Below are 14,843 nucleotides of genomic sequence, written 5' to 3'. Positions count from 1 at the left end.
CTAAAAGGTGGGTAGTCTTATTGTGACAATGTTCGTCCCATACATTATAGCACTGGCATGGTTAGAATGGGGGTGAATTACTGGAATAGATATTTTCTCATCACTTAATAAGATGTCAGGTCTAATTTGTGGTCTAACTCCAATTAACCTGAGCTCAAACAACATGTACATAAATCCTCTGATGTGTTCCAGACTTCCAGAGAGTAGTCTGAAGACGACTTTAGATGAGGAAGGAGGTATTACCGACTAAATCAGATAAGCTCCATCCTCAAAAGCTAAGACAAATTTAGTGAGAGTTGCTGCTTTGGATAAACTCATGTCTATGCATAACGATCACACAAGATCCCAGCATGCATCTGATTTACATTCCATCTGGATGTGTTCGTCAGCAATCAAATATCTGCATTTTCATTCAGGGATGTTCAAAAATAGTTCTGGGCAGAAAATTCGATTTGATGATTCTTGCCAGGGTGCATCACGGAGGAACAGATTTTTTTTTTTTGAGAAAGACCTAAATGCAGTCTGCTGCTTCTTGTGTTTAAGCAGGTTTGAATCAGCACAGTGAGACTATCACCCAAAATCAGTGAAAAGCAAGGCATGTTTGGGCCCATCTGGCTACAGGCACCACTTATTCACATCCATTTCAGAGCCATTGGGCTCAGCAGTAACAGGCCTTCCTTTGAACAGATTCTCATCTTTTCTTATTTGCCCTCTTTAACATCTGCTGCCCAATCTCTGTAAAAGCCCAAATGCATAATAAGTCTTTCAATGCAACTTGATCGGTGTGTGTGTCTGTCTGTGTGTGTGTGTACATGAGCTTGTGTATGTGCAAGGGGGATGTGGGGTTAAAGTCAGACTTCAAAAGAGGTCTACTGGCACTGATTTCAGCAGACATGGGTGGGGGTGGGCGGGGACATCAAAGTAGTGCCCTGTTGGTGCGAGACAACCCCACCGAAACCTTAAATCTATCATCAGCCTCTGGGCGCCTGTATCAGAGTCGTGTCCCATACCCCTCTGACCCTATCATTGACTCCAACCCTGTCTGTCTCTTTGTCTACACTGAGGTGGCATACCGGCTAATTGGAAACAGATCCCAGCGCAGTCAGTCAACTAAAGTCAGGCAGTGACATCTCCATTTGTCATTACTGCAGTGAGCTGTCCAGCTTCTATTTGCTTGTTCTACAAAATAACACTCATATTTCCACTCAGGTCACTGTGACTCCAAAACAATTAAATCTTTTTTTAACTTTTCTATCACATAACCAGTCAGTGCACATGAACGTGGGCAGCTGGTGAAATGTGACCACGCAGATGCAGTGAGTATAAAATTAAATTACGTCTCCGGTCATCTGAGTTTCAGGTATGAAACATCAGCCACATTTTCACCACATTCCACAACAAGCACTAGTTTCTTGTAAAAGTATTTCTTGCTAAACTATAGGTTATAGGCTTTTTATACCCGTCTGTAATCTGTTGTATGTAGGCTACAGCGCAGTGCTGGGTGCTTCAGATTCTCCCCCAGGCTGTGAGGAGGAGGAAGAGGATAATGCATGTTGAGAGCCCATTACCAGGAAACATCTGGAATCCCAATCTGATGCTCAGGGAAGCAAGCTGCTCCCCTGGGCCCCTTGTGATGCGTTTGGGGACTGATGCATTTAGGCCACTTCACCCACCCACAGACAAAAATAAAGCACTGGCTTGTCACCACAGTCACAAAAAAATCAGAAAAATTAAGTAGGGCACATCATGTGGTTGTTACATGTATCATGCAGAACAATGACACAGAGAGGTCTACAGATCAAAGCTTAGCATGAGAAGAGAATACATTACTGTTACTAAGAGCCTGTGTATCAATACTGTAGAATAATGCAGCAGATTCTCTGTGAAACTCATCCCAAGGCCATGAAATGCAAATGTAACCAGTAAACAACACACCAGTGGCCTCAAATATCCAGCCTCCAAACTCCAACAAATTCAACAGGTGCCTCAGTATCATCATCATCATCATCATCATCATCACCATCACTGCCTTACCTGGTTTTCGATAGCTTTGCGGTTCTTTGGGTCGCTGACCACGGTCAGCTGCAGCTCAGCCATCTTCTTCATCTTCCCGTCCATGTCGATCTTCTGCAGCAGGCCTCGGACCTGACTCCGCAGCAGACGCACCGTATCCTCCTTCCCCTGGCGCTTGGCCAGCAGCGAGGCGCTGGCGGAGTGGATTGCTGTCACCCAGTTCTCTAGGTCAGTCTGGTTGCTGGCCTGGAAGGTCAGGGATGGAAAGGGAGTTAGATTTGATGAAGTACCAATAAATCCAAAGCCCTATAAATCTCCCAGGATTACCAGTGTACTGCTTTTATGCTGTTTTATTATATATCACAATAAGATCATGGGGCTGCAAGCTGAGCTTTGCTGGATCAATAAAAGACCCCTTAGCATTTCCTCTTTGAGAAAGCACAGATTATGAACTGCTCCTAAAATTAAACATGCATTTTTCTCTGTTAATAATTCATTTCATGTGCTTCAATTTAACAACAGAACACTGGTTGTGAACCCCCTTTTTGAAAGATGAAGTCTCATGCTCAACAAGCCAAGTGGAGTGGAAACAAAAGGATGAAACTCGGGCTCTATCTTCATGTTACAGAGGTGATTTTTTCTTCCCCGCTTGCCTCTGGGACACGTCCCAGCACTATTTTATTAGATGTAGGTCTAGACCCCACGACACAGAGCAGTCTGGGAAACCTGTATCTTGAGTGGAAGAGGACACACGGAGGGAGACGAGGCTCGGCATGAATTTGGTGCAGAATATGTAGGTCAGTAAGCACATTGGGTAAATAGGATGTTCCCTCAGACCCTTTAGCTGAGATGTTTGGGCAACCACAGGCCAAATTTCGTCATTTCATACGAAAAGGAAGCAAAAGTGTGTCTGGTATGTTTCAACCACATCCGTGTGCTGTAAACATGCTGGTTTATATCTGTTTCTGTGTTGGCCTACCAGAGATACATATATATTTATAAGATTTTAGTTTTATCTTACAAATAATAACAGTTTTTGTGGAACACATGCTGCTGACGTGTTTTACCTGAAAGAGGTAGACATCTCCATATGAGTTGCTAAGGCAGAAGACATTCTCCTTTTTGGGATGTTCGGGAACAGCCTGGACGATGCTGTCTTCAGCCAAGAGAGCGTAACGAGGAGACATCTCCTGCTCTGGAGAACCTTTACCATAAGTCTCATAGAACAGCAACGTACATCCTGGAAGGGAGGGAGTGGAGATAAAGACACAAAGACAAAGAGAGAAACATAAATTTCATGAGCAAGTCTTAAAGAAGGAAAGTATAAATCATCAAGACAAGTTTCTCTAATATTGTAGAGTATGGGGCTTTTACAGCTGTCACTTTGTGTTTTACTGACAAAATGACCTTGTAAAAAAAACTCCAGGAAAGCAGGGATAACTGGGATATTTGCAGCACTAGTGAAACATAAAAAGTTTTGCACTTGGCCACTTGGAATCCTCAAAATGATAAGACTGTCTTTGCTTGTACCCTCTCTCTTTTTTTCTAACTTCCAAGAGGTAATCTTCAGTAAATACCTAACAGCACACACATTTGGTGGCCGGTATTTTATCTGTTGGGCTCAGAAGCTTTAAGGGCAGGAGGGAAGGACGAACACTCAATGTCAAGTATGATGTCATACACAACTGCTGTTGGCAACAAAAAGGAACCTGTGCTCCTCACACACCTGACTTTAGAGAAGTCCAACTCAGATAATCTACTTAACTATTAATTTAAAAGCACAAGTCAGCACATTCTTAACTCAATTTCAAGATGAAAAATTGCTTCCTCCATCCACAGACGCCAGCTCACCTTTCAGGGTCACCCAGTACTGCTTCCACTTGCGGCGGGTCACCAGCTCCAGCTTCCTGTCCTTGTGCAGCGTGACAAGTGGTTTGAAGGAAAGCCATCCAGCCCGTCTGACCACACCCTGCTCCTTCTCAAACAGCAGGTCCAGCTCCTCCAGGGAGCCCTCCGCCGACTCGCTGCTGCTCTCCCCCTCCTCAGTGCCGGTGGACGGGTCTCTTCTCTCCCCTCCTCCTCCTCCTTGTCCGGTGCCCGTCTCCAGCTCCCTCATGAAGTTCTCATAAATGTTCTGTCGGAGGGCGTCGCTGGTTGTTTGGTGAATGGCTCCTGAGGACTGGGCCCTGGATGCTCCTGGGAACCAGAGGAGGCTGGAGACCTGGGAGGGGGAGCTGGTGTCTGCAGTCAGGCCATCCACCCCACTGTCAAAGGCATCACTCAGGTCCTTGTACCTGGTTTCCTGATAAGGCACAGGAGACAGGAGAGAGACAAGATGAGTGTAAGCGGATGCAGAGGGAAGATAAGACTTTCATGATGCAGCAGCGTTATTGATTAGTTGGCATTGGGCTTGTTTGGAAATTTCAAACTTAATTCAGAGCTTGATGGTTCCCATCTATTGAGGCAAAAACCACTACCTGTTTACCCATAAACGTTCACACCTCTGCGAGCTTAAACCGAAACCAAAAATCTAACTCTTTTCAATTAGCCCCAAGGCATTGCAAAATAGTGTGAGAAACTTAAAAAAAAAATCCAGTCAAACCACTCGAAACTACTTCAAAGTCTGTATTACAGTCTCGAAATCTGAATCTTTCGCAAGGCTGAGAAAGTGGGACAAATTTCCTGTGATGGCACCTGGGAGGTTGGAACCCTCCAGGCTCTGACAATTTCAAGTCATTTGAGGTCTGCCGTGGCTTCCCAATTCCCCAAATGAACACTTGATGGAATTGCAGTCTTTCATGCCTAATGACAGTCTACCTACACTTGACTAGATTGCAACATCGATTCTGCCCCCGGCAACGGAGTGGAGTGCTCTCGACATGCAGACACGCTGTATGTGCCGTCGTCATGGAGCTCATGCTTCATCTTTGTTTGTCCATTTCTATCCTTGTTTTGTGGTATTCAATTCAGACTGGACCTCCTTGATAGGAAATTAATCATCTTTTAATTGTCAGTGGGTTAGTGTATACAAGGTATACTGTGTTCTGAATTCAACAGCTTTCCCTTGTTTTACTTCAGTAGGCACAGCCCATGCGTATCCACCCTCGCCCTCACCCTCTTCCAGCTGCCTTTCATTAGAAGCAGGTTCTTGGTCTTTGGCATCAGGGGGTCACGGTTCGACCTATAACCCCTCCAAAACAAAAAACCCTGGAGCCCAGGTGGAGGGGAGCCAGAGCCAGGGCTGCTACTGATTTTAGCTGACTCAAATGAAAGGAGGCACTGTGACTGGCCCTTGACAAAATATGCCATGGAGATTTGGCAGTCAACAAAATGGCCCCCAAAGGACAGAGAAAATTCAGTCTGAAAACAAGCTTCCACATAAAAACTGGTTGCATGTTTTGTCAGTCACTTTGTAAAGAGAATCCCAGGTGTAAAACACAGATTTTTTTTTATTTGCAAGAAAAGGCCTGAGGCTTTAATGGAAATCGAGTCTTAGAATTTGTCTCTAGAAAACAGATCCCAGCTTGTTGGAGTTTTTTTCACCAGTACCTGGAGCTGCCAGTGGACTGTGTTTGCTTTAACTAACCACAATTCCTTTTAAAAGTTTCTTGAGAATTTTTCTGCACGCAAAAAAAACACAGCCTCCTATCAGCCTTCTGTCTGGATAAGGAAACAAAGGCTTAAGCAAATCTGTGCCCCCGAAAATGGTTAAGCACCCACACATGGCCGTAGATTAGCATGGCGTTATGGCAAGCAGGAGATTTAGAGGCAGACATTACTAATGTAAAGTGAAAGCAGTGGAACACTCAAAATGAATACTGCCCTGTCTACTAGGTATTACTCATTACGGAGGCAGGTGGCAGAGTCAAGGTAAAGTATCTCATATATTTCACTCAGCATTATGTGCTGTTTAAGTACAAGGAGAAGCTCACAAATTCTAAGTAGAAAAAGCCACAACGCTTGTTATGTTCTGTCCCTTGGTTTTGTTGTCAGACCCAGCCAGCTGACTGAACACCAATCCCTATTAGCAGATTTACTCGCAAAGGATCGAGAGGTGAGCCCAGAAAATCTGCACCACACAACAGCCAGAACAACCATAAGTCATTAATTACCATTAGAGGAGAGGTGGAGTTAAATCTTCAGCTAGGATTTAGTTTCTCTCTAACGGAGCCTCTCAGAGGCTTAAAGCTATTCTCTTGGCAGAGCCCAAACAGTGTTCTGAAAACTTTTACAAGGCAAAGCTAAACGAATTAATGCAGAAACAACGGCTTTCAAGCCTGAAAGACAGAAGGACACGAGTTCAGGCTCAGTTGGAGCACTTTCCTTTTCTCTTATCTCAAATTAGAGCCATTTGTAAACGGAGTGGTCGTAGGACAAAAATCACATGCTTCTTAAAACATGTGCAGGCAACATGCAGACTAGCCGTGGTTATTTCCAACCTCTCCTCTGACCCGTGTCTGTATGGTACAAGTATCATTTTACTGCAGGGAAAACATATCAGCAGTCTGTTCTGTATGTTAAGTGTTGCGCTGCAGGACCTGTTACATTCTCTCATTTCTATGCACATCAATGAGCCACTAATCCAATGTCTGAAACCTCCAAAACCTTTTCCAATAACATGTAAATCTTAGCCTAATGACCACTGGGGCTAATAATACACTCGATCAACGCCCCGACAGCCCAACGTGTGCATCCATCTCTAGACATAGAAGCTAAATACATTAGCATTAGCAACAACAGCTAATCACAATGCAATAAAACATCATATGTACCCACCCAGATACAGTCATTATAGCATCTGCACACCAGCCTGCGACTCCTCATCCTCGGAGATTCATCCATGTTTCACATTGTAATAGGTAGCGCCTCTCATCTTTGTTCGAGCGTCATGAAAACAACAAGACCCAGCGCTGGTCGCTTTACAAATTTCATTTTGTGCTGCCCCACTGTGCCCTGTGCTCGGACAGCTGGTGTTGTGGTGCTAAAGACCACAGGACGGTGGTTGGTTAGTGACCATGCCAGGACAACCGCTGTGGCTCACAATCAAAGGAACCTCGCCAGACAGAAAACTGTTTGTGCATGGCTGTTCCCTAATGTCCTCTTCTGTCTAATAAGCTGTTTTTCTATGTCCTGTGTTGGAAGAACTAATAAAGGAACACATTTATCTAACTGCGTGCTTGAAACTGCTACAGACGGCTACAAACACAACATCTATGCAACCTACTGTTTACATACCATGTGGATAAGGTCCCTGTATGAACCCTGGGGGGGTGATAAAGAAGAACATTATTCATCAATGACTAAATAAGTGTGATTCCCAAAGCCCATCCTGACTGGACCTACCTGAGACTTCCTTTTCTTGCGGCTGAGGCTGCCTGTCCAGTCGCTGAGGCGCCTGATTCGGTTTTTAATGGAGTCTTTCTTGTGGAAGACGAAATCTGGCGCACCCTGGTCCTGGTTCTGTTCCTGGTCCTGGTCCTGGTCAGGGTAGTGGTCCAGGTCCTCGCTCAGGGTGTGGGCTTTGGACCTGCGACAGGGCAGGGTGTACGATGAGTACGGCCGGACCTCAAGGCATTCTTCTTCCAATGGCACATCCAGGACGGACGCGAAGGAGGCTCGGTGCGGCCTCGGGCCCGATGGAGCGTCCTGGAACTGGGACGACAGGTCTCTGGCTGAGGGGAAAGTGGCAGCCATTGTGGGGTCTCTATAGAGGTCCGAGATAGACACAGGGTGAGACTGTTCGGCGAATGCGTCGAGCTGGTGGATGGGGGAGTGAACCAGCGTCCTGCCGGCAGAGCAGGGTTGGTCTTGCTCACACAGCTCTGCGCTTTGCCCCCAGGGGGAATCGTACCATGAGCCATCAGAGCTCAGTGAACTGCCTTTGCTGGTCCTGGCCGTGGAGGAGGTGGAGGCCGGCGGCGGACCACCGCTGCGGTGGCCGTCCTGCCTACTGCCACTGGAACCGGGCAGACTGGGAGTGGAGGCAGCCTCCAGGTTGGGAGAGAACTTGAGGAGCTGTACGGGACCAGAGGCCTCGTCCAGGAGGAGAGGACTCCCGGAGGTGTTGGTGAACTCCACCCTGAGACTACCATCCTTCTTAATCACCACCCGTGGGCTGCTCTGCTCCTCCAAAGCCTCATGTTGGTCACCGTGTCCATTCAGGGCGTTCCCATTGAGCTCAGCCCCGTACGGATTATCTTCATATTCATCCGACACATGACGCCGTCGTATACCGCATCCCGGGGACCGATGCCAGCGATCGGGGCTGCCCCTCACTCCCTTGGACACGTAGTCGTAGTGTCGTGCGGAGTACGGCGGGCGGCTTTTCGCTGGGGACAAGCAGCCGCGGCCGACGCACCTGGCCTTGTACCCCGAGCCCACCGGGGCGCTTTTCCACCACGTGTGAGGAGACAGAGCATCGTCTTTGGCCGAGCGCAACTTCAGTGAATATGGCTTCTGTTTCCCTGGGAAGACGAAGCTGGTGCCTTTGGGGCCCTGGATGCTGTACTGGCTCTCTGAATTTCCCATCTCTGCCTGGAAAAAAACAGACAAGGAAACAAAACTGTAATGTCAGTGCCATGCTGGAAAATTCATGTTCCCTCACACGTAAGGCAGTATATATATCACATGATGGTATGACATAATGCCTGATCATCACAGACATAAAATTAACATATTACTAATAAACAATAATGGCTACACTCCCATAAAACCATGGCATACATAATCGTTTTATTTGCAGTGGCTGTTTCCAGGGTAAAACAGCAGCAGCTCTTAACATCTTCCTTGTGCCTCTAAAAGAGAACAGTTCTATGTAATTCTGTCACATCTGGCCATTAACCTATTTGGTCTACCCCCATTCATTTTTTTTACTACATTCTTTCTCTGGAAAAGTCAAGTCAGATGATCAGGCTTTAGAGTGTCATGGCTGTTATGTGTGACAGAGTTCAGGACATTGAGAAAAAGAAAAATCACTCCCAGACCGTCCACAACACTCTCATATTAGTAACGGGGAGCCATGACCAGACAGATATTTTATTACAGGGTTGACGCTGCAACTGGCAACACGTCAGCTGCTGCCAGTGAGCGACAGTGCTGCATCTGTGTCTGGGTGTGATTACATAACAGGTCCAGGTAAATACTCTCAACGGTTTTCAAGTCATTGAATAAGCACATCAAGAAGATTAGGAACTAAAACAAACACTTCTACAACATGTGGAAGAGATAAATAAGAAAAACAGTTAAGATAGACACCCTGTAATAAGTGCTGACAGTTTTAAAAAAGGACAAATATATTCAAAGAGAAAGTCGCACATCAGACACCAGTACTTCTATGCCATGGTGAAAAAAAAAACATTATAATGTATAAGGGATATTTTTTAATATAACCAAGCACAATAATAATACTGACAGCCCAGACATGAAGGCCACAGTTCCCAGACTCACCTCTCTGAAGGTCTTGTGTCAGACTGGAGCTCCTGTGCACAGTTCGGTCTGCCTCATTTCTCAGGACAAACTCATTCTTCTGTCGTCTGGTTCATCTGAAACACACACAGAGAAGTGGACTTAGTCTCTTCCCACAGCACTGTAATTTAGCTCATGTAATGAGCTGCATGTTTGATAACAGGTGTGCCAGTTTAAAGAGCAGATCCTAATCCCCGGCATTTAGGGAGAGGACGGTGTTGGGTAGGCGGCGGTACATGTTTCTCACTGGGATCAACAAAGCCAGTGCAATGTTGCAACAGAAGTAAGGCTGCTCAAATATCTGTCTTACATTTTCTTCGTGTCTGGAAAAAAAAAACATTGTTCACATTGGCAGGTTTGGAAAAGATGATACAGCCAATATTCCAGAGATGAAAACATTTCCTCTCAAAAAGTATGCAGCCCTAAATCAAACAGATCCAGAGAACAGCTACGTACTGTACAAGACAGCACAGTGTCATGCCACCCTGGCACTTCAGTATGACTAGTTAAAAAATTCACTCCACCCCCCCAAAAAAAAAAATTTAACCCTCCTCAATCAGGCATCCAAACTAAACATTAGTCACATTTTTCCACCTCCCCACAAGTAAATGACGTCGTCTTTGATCAGGGTTGGGAAAGTTTTTGAAAGCCGACTACAGTTTGCCCGTCTGTTTATTTTTAAATCTTGGAATCCTTGCTTGTTCTCCCCCTTTTTTTTTCACTCGTCACCGCCAAATTTGTCAGGGGGCAGGATCCAAAACCAGAAACGGCACCGGACATCTACTGAGAAGCAGCGCGACTCTGTCCTGTGAGTGTAATACAACCCACTTACATGGAAGGAAGGCTTTGAAATAGTGCTAACACCAATAAGCCTCGCAGCACACGTACAGCATGTGTAAGGTTGCAATGTAAACAGCTGACTGCCAAATGCCCTAACCTTCAGGATTAAGTGATCTGCAGAATTAAGAGTTTATCTGCTCCTGCTTGAATGCACTTCGACTGTGAGGTGAGATTAAATGCTGTTGGCCGAGCAAATGGGCTACTGTAAAGAGTGTGTTTAATAGATGAAGGTGAGAGGGGAACTCCATAAGACTTGATTTAAGTGTAAAGCACACGTGGCGTTAGATCCTAAAGTCCAAGGACGAGGCAAAAATCCAAGGAAACATTATTAAAAACAATCGAACATGACAAGGAGCCAGACGAGGAAATTTCTCTCTCTTTGTTTTAACTGTTTAGACTAAGTGTGAAAAGGCAGCACTTGAGAGTTCAGCGGAAACTTGGCCAGACACATGTAAGCTTGGTAATGAACTTGAACCATCACTCTGAGCCGATCAGAGGATTAACTAAAACACTTGCTTCGTTCGTCACGAGTTAGAGGGCAAATCAAACCAAGGAAGGCATGGAGAAGGAGCAGCGTTTATAGCAAAATGCCACCAGAAATCTTGAAGCCACCGAGTCAAGCAAGCTTTTTTGCCACAGACACTTTAACAATTTCCAGCTTTGTCATGCTAGTTGAGCCGGGGGGCCGGGGGTTCCCACGGACCCTGAGCAAGGCCGAGCCAATAGCACTTATGGATCCACGGTCAGCTGCACTTGGCATTTGAGTCCACTACATTATCCTAGAGAAAGCTGTGAGAACATTTTTGGACTGGATTTGGATTTCTCATGTCCCCTTTATGTCCTATGTCTTAAACTTTCCTTCACCACCTGACCCTAAACTATTAGTATCAGCAGTCTGCAGTGAGCCTAGAAAGCATTGGTAAGTTCTAAGTACTCCTACATGAATGGAGAGTAAGTTAACAATGCTCTCTCTGGAGTAAAGAGTGAGGCAGCAGCTGCCGACAGCAGCAGGAGTCAGCATAAAGCTGCTTGTCGAACTTGTCACAGTGACTCCTTCTTTTTAACGCCACTACTGATGCTTTTCTTGCAAAGTGTATTCACGCAGCGCCGGGGCCGCCAGTATGAAAGGCTCAAAGGCGTGCCTGCCAACGCACAAACTTAAAGACACACACGTTCGCCTTCTGCTGCGACTTGAACTGGAGTATTGTGCGGCTGTTTTTTTGGGAGAACAACAAGACAAGTCTTTCCTTTTAGCTGCAAAACCACGGTCGCCCGGTCTGAACTCTTCCCCTCCCCTCTTTTCCCCTTCGCTCCTCTGTTCTCGTCAACAGGGTTTCCTACAGGCCATCTGCTCAGGGGGCCAAGAGACCACTGCCACCCCATCGCTCCTCAACACACCCCCATGACCTGGCATTCTTCTCCCCATGCTCCCTGGGTGACTCCCACGTAAGCTTCATGTTTAGTCTGGCACTGGTCATGTCTTGGGTCTAACGCCGTGGAATGAGCCACACCTCGACATGGTATAAACACAAGTAGGTGCGTGAAGTGTTAAAGAAGTAACCGTCTTTTTTCCCTGGTGAGGACCACCGTGCATCTGTGGAAAAGAAGAAAGCCACAACCATCCACCGCACGTAGCCTACGGAGCGTCTGGAGGGCTATACGCTTGCGGATCTGACCCCTCGTGTCCTTGAATTCAAACTTGAGAAACAAAAGCAGGAGGAACAAGCTATTGACACAGCAGTGAGAAACACACAGTGATTCCCCCAGAGAGCTAAGCCACACAGTAATATCATGATGCTGTTAGTGCAGTTTTTTTTTTTTTTACTTACTCTACCATAAAAAACCCTGGGGAAACAGAAATCTTGTTTGACTCAAAGTTTCCCACAAGAGTACATTCAATGAGCAATAACAGAAAATATGAACTCTGCTTATGTTTAATTAATCAGCGGCTCTGACAGAAGAAATCATAAATCAACAATGCGGATGATAATAAAGTGGCCAAAATAATCTCACACTAACAAGCTTTCATGCATAAGAATTATTAGCCTGTGAACTAGAAATTATGAGGTCATTTGTTATTGGTAGTGTGGCTGTTAACACAATCACACTGCCTTCCTCCTGTCAAATCACCCATGGGACGTGTCGCTTATCACTTCCCTCTGGCGCCGTGACAACTGAGCTCTTAAAGGAGCAGCCATGCTGTAAGCTTCACTTTTGCTTTGATTCAAACTTATGCAAAACAAATGACAAGCGCAATCAGCACAACAAAAAACAGGAAGGCAAGAAGAAGAAGACGAAGACGAAGAAGCAGCAGCGTTAACTGGAGCCAAAGAGGAGGACTCCTGCAGAGGTTTTGTCATATGAAGCAGATTTAAAGTATCCTGCGGTCGTTTGCTTATGAGGAGAAATGTCTATCTATGAATCACTCACTGAAAGCCTATATTACTGTGTGGTGGATTCAGCCAAAGCCACCAAACATCTATCAAAGTGCTTGTTAAGTGTCTTTCAGGCTTTTTCATAATACATTTAGAAGCTCTGTGCCTGGCTCCCCACCAAGAATGACATGGCAGCCTTCTGAATGATTTATACATGTATGCCACTGCCATTCCACTGCAATGCCAAGAAAATGAAAAATGTGTGTGTCCAAATCTGTAGTATGAGATGCAAAGTTTAGAGAAGTTAGAGAAACACACTTATTTTTACGAGTGAACGTGATCTGGGCATAACAACGCTGACAGCCCTCTGAAACACAGAGCAGCAGAGGTGATAAAAGTCTGAGATTGTGAGAGGTCACTTTGTTCATTCACATGGCTACATGAGATAAAAAGTGAAGCACAGTCTGCTATCTGACAGACACAGGTGGAAACTAAACAGCACTCACACATGCAAACACACAGCGTAACCCGCACCTGTGTATCTCAACAATAGGAAACACAATGCAACCTCCTCACCCCGGCCTTCTCTTCTTACAGTAAATTGTAAAAAAACAAAAAAAACAAAGAGAAAGATAAAACACAAGAGCACACACCATCCCTTACCTCTGTGGCCCCGGCTTTAATCTGGAAGCTCTTTGAAGAGCTTGCAAAGGAGAAATCTAGCTGGTGTTCTCTGATCTCAAAGTGGATTCTCCCTGTGAAGACTCGTTGAGTCTTAAAGCAGCACACACATACACTCACACACACTCCATCTGACTCACACACCCAGACACACTGGAGGACACGTGGAAACTCCCTCCCGGCTTTCGGAGCAGCAGCAAATCACAACCCTCCCGGGGTAACCCTGGGTAACGGAGCGCCGAGACGAAAAGCCAGGGAGCAGGGAGGAAAAAGTGAAAAGTTCTCAACAGAAGAGCTCTCTCAGAAAAAGAGGCAGGATTTTTTTTTTATAGCACTCATCCATTAGAGTCTCCACTGCAAAAAAAAAGGCTCCACTACTCCACAGTGTTGTTTTTCCTATATCCTGCTTTTCCGTTGGCTACAAGAAGGATGCAGGGGCTTGTTAGAGCCAAGGCGGTTTTCCATAGCTGTTTGAGGCGATTGGCTAAGACAAGCTGGCGTATAATGGCTGCAGCGCTGCCTGGGAGGCACTGGGGAGGGCGCAATGACTGGGGCTCTTGTCTGACCCTAAATACCACAATGACCCCAGGAGGAGGCCAGGGAGGCAGCCAGCTACTGGGTAGACAGAAAGAGAGATAGAGAGAGTGTGTGTATCTGTGTGTGTTCATAAAGAAAAAAGTTCAGTGAGTGAAGACAGAGACTTGGTGTGAAAAAGAGCAGGGCCAAAGAGGAAATTACACAGGAGGAAACAGAGTTAGCGACACGGCTAAGCTGTTTGAAAGTTTCCAGGGGCCAGAGGGGCCACATTTGCATCTCATTTTGAGTCAAAGTTAATTAAAGCAACAAGAAAATGAGTCAAAACTCCTCTGGAGCTAGAATCTCTTAAAAAAAAAACTGTGACTAAGCCTCTTCCCGAGCAGAGACGAATGCGAGACCGCCGTCAGTCTAAAAACACACGCACGCCTCCATTTGTCTATGGTTCGCATAACTGTGGTCGTGCAGTCAAACTGGACCGGTTCAGAAAGCCGCACGAGAACAACAACACGGCAACCAGAAGTGGACGGAGCGCGCCAGAGCTCGTTCCAGAAAAGCTGCTCCCGAGTTTGTTTGTTTGTTTCGGAGCGAGTGAACACTCTCAACGCTCAGGGACGTGTCACAGCACTTCCTACAAAATAGAAAACAAGAGAGGGTGTGTAACTAGGATGCTCAAATCAGGACCTTCTTTGGAAATTCCTCTTGGTCTGAAAAAGCCATTCAAAGTCATGTCCATGCCACGCTGTAGGAGCAGCTGTGGAATAGTCGGCCTGCTCCACAGAGACATCAGCTCTGGGGCACAATATCACCAACGTTCACTGGGGCTAAACAACAATTGTTGTCAACACAATAGTCCTGCGCTCCTCTTAAAGCCCTTTGTCCTGCCATAGACGGATGCAGCTAAAAGGTTGGTCAACAACACGCCCAGAGAGAGAG

At 45.9% G+C, this 14,843-nt stretch overlaps 1 protein-coding gene across 1 annotated transcript in view; it reads right to left on the bottom strand.

Moving 5' to 3' along the window:
- tiam2a (TIAM Rac1 associated GEF 2a) overlaps positions 1 to 9,989 on the bottom strand; it is a 49,647-nt gene extending 39,658 nt beyond the window's left edge. The window contains exons 1-7 of the mRNA XM_083998312.1: positions 9,788 to 9,989; positions 9,460 to 9,554; positions 7,357 to 8,547; positions 7,249 to 7,275; positions 3,865 to 4,315; positions 3,081 to 3,253; positions 2,035 to 2,259 (exon numbers count right to left, since the gene is read on the bottom strand). Coding sequence (XP_083854438.1) covers positions 2,035 to 2,259; positions 3,081 to 3,253; positions 3,865 to 4,315; positions 7,249 to 7,275; positions 7,357 to 8,541 — 2,061 coding nt within the window. The 5' untranslated portion in view covers positions 8,542 to 8,547; positions 9,460 to 9,554; positions 9,788 to 9,989. The remainder of the gene's footprint in view (positions 1 to 2,034; positions 2,260 to 3,080; positions 3,254 to 3,864; positions 4,316 to 7,248; positions 7,276 to 7,356; positions 8,548 to 9,459; positions 9,555 to 9,787) is intronic.
- Positions 9,990 to 14,843: the final 4,854 nt, after the last annotated feature.

The sequence above is a fragment of the Trachurus trachurus genome, assembly GCF_905171665.1.
Source record: "Trachurus trachurus genome assembly, chromosome: 22".
NCBI lineage: Eukaryota > Metazoa > Chordata > Actinopteri > Carangiformes > Carangidae > Trachurus > Trachurus trachurus.
The sequence above is the reverse complement of the archived record's forward strand: the minus strand, read 5'-3'. Positions and strand labels throughout refer to the sequence as shown.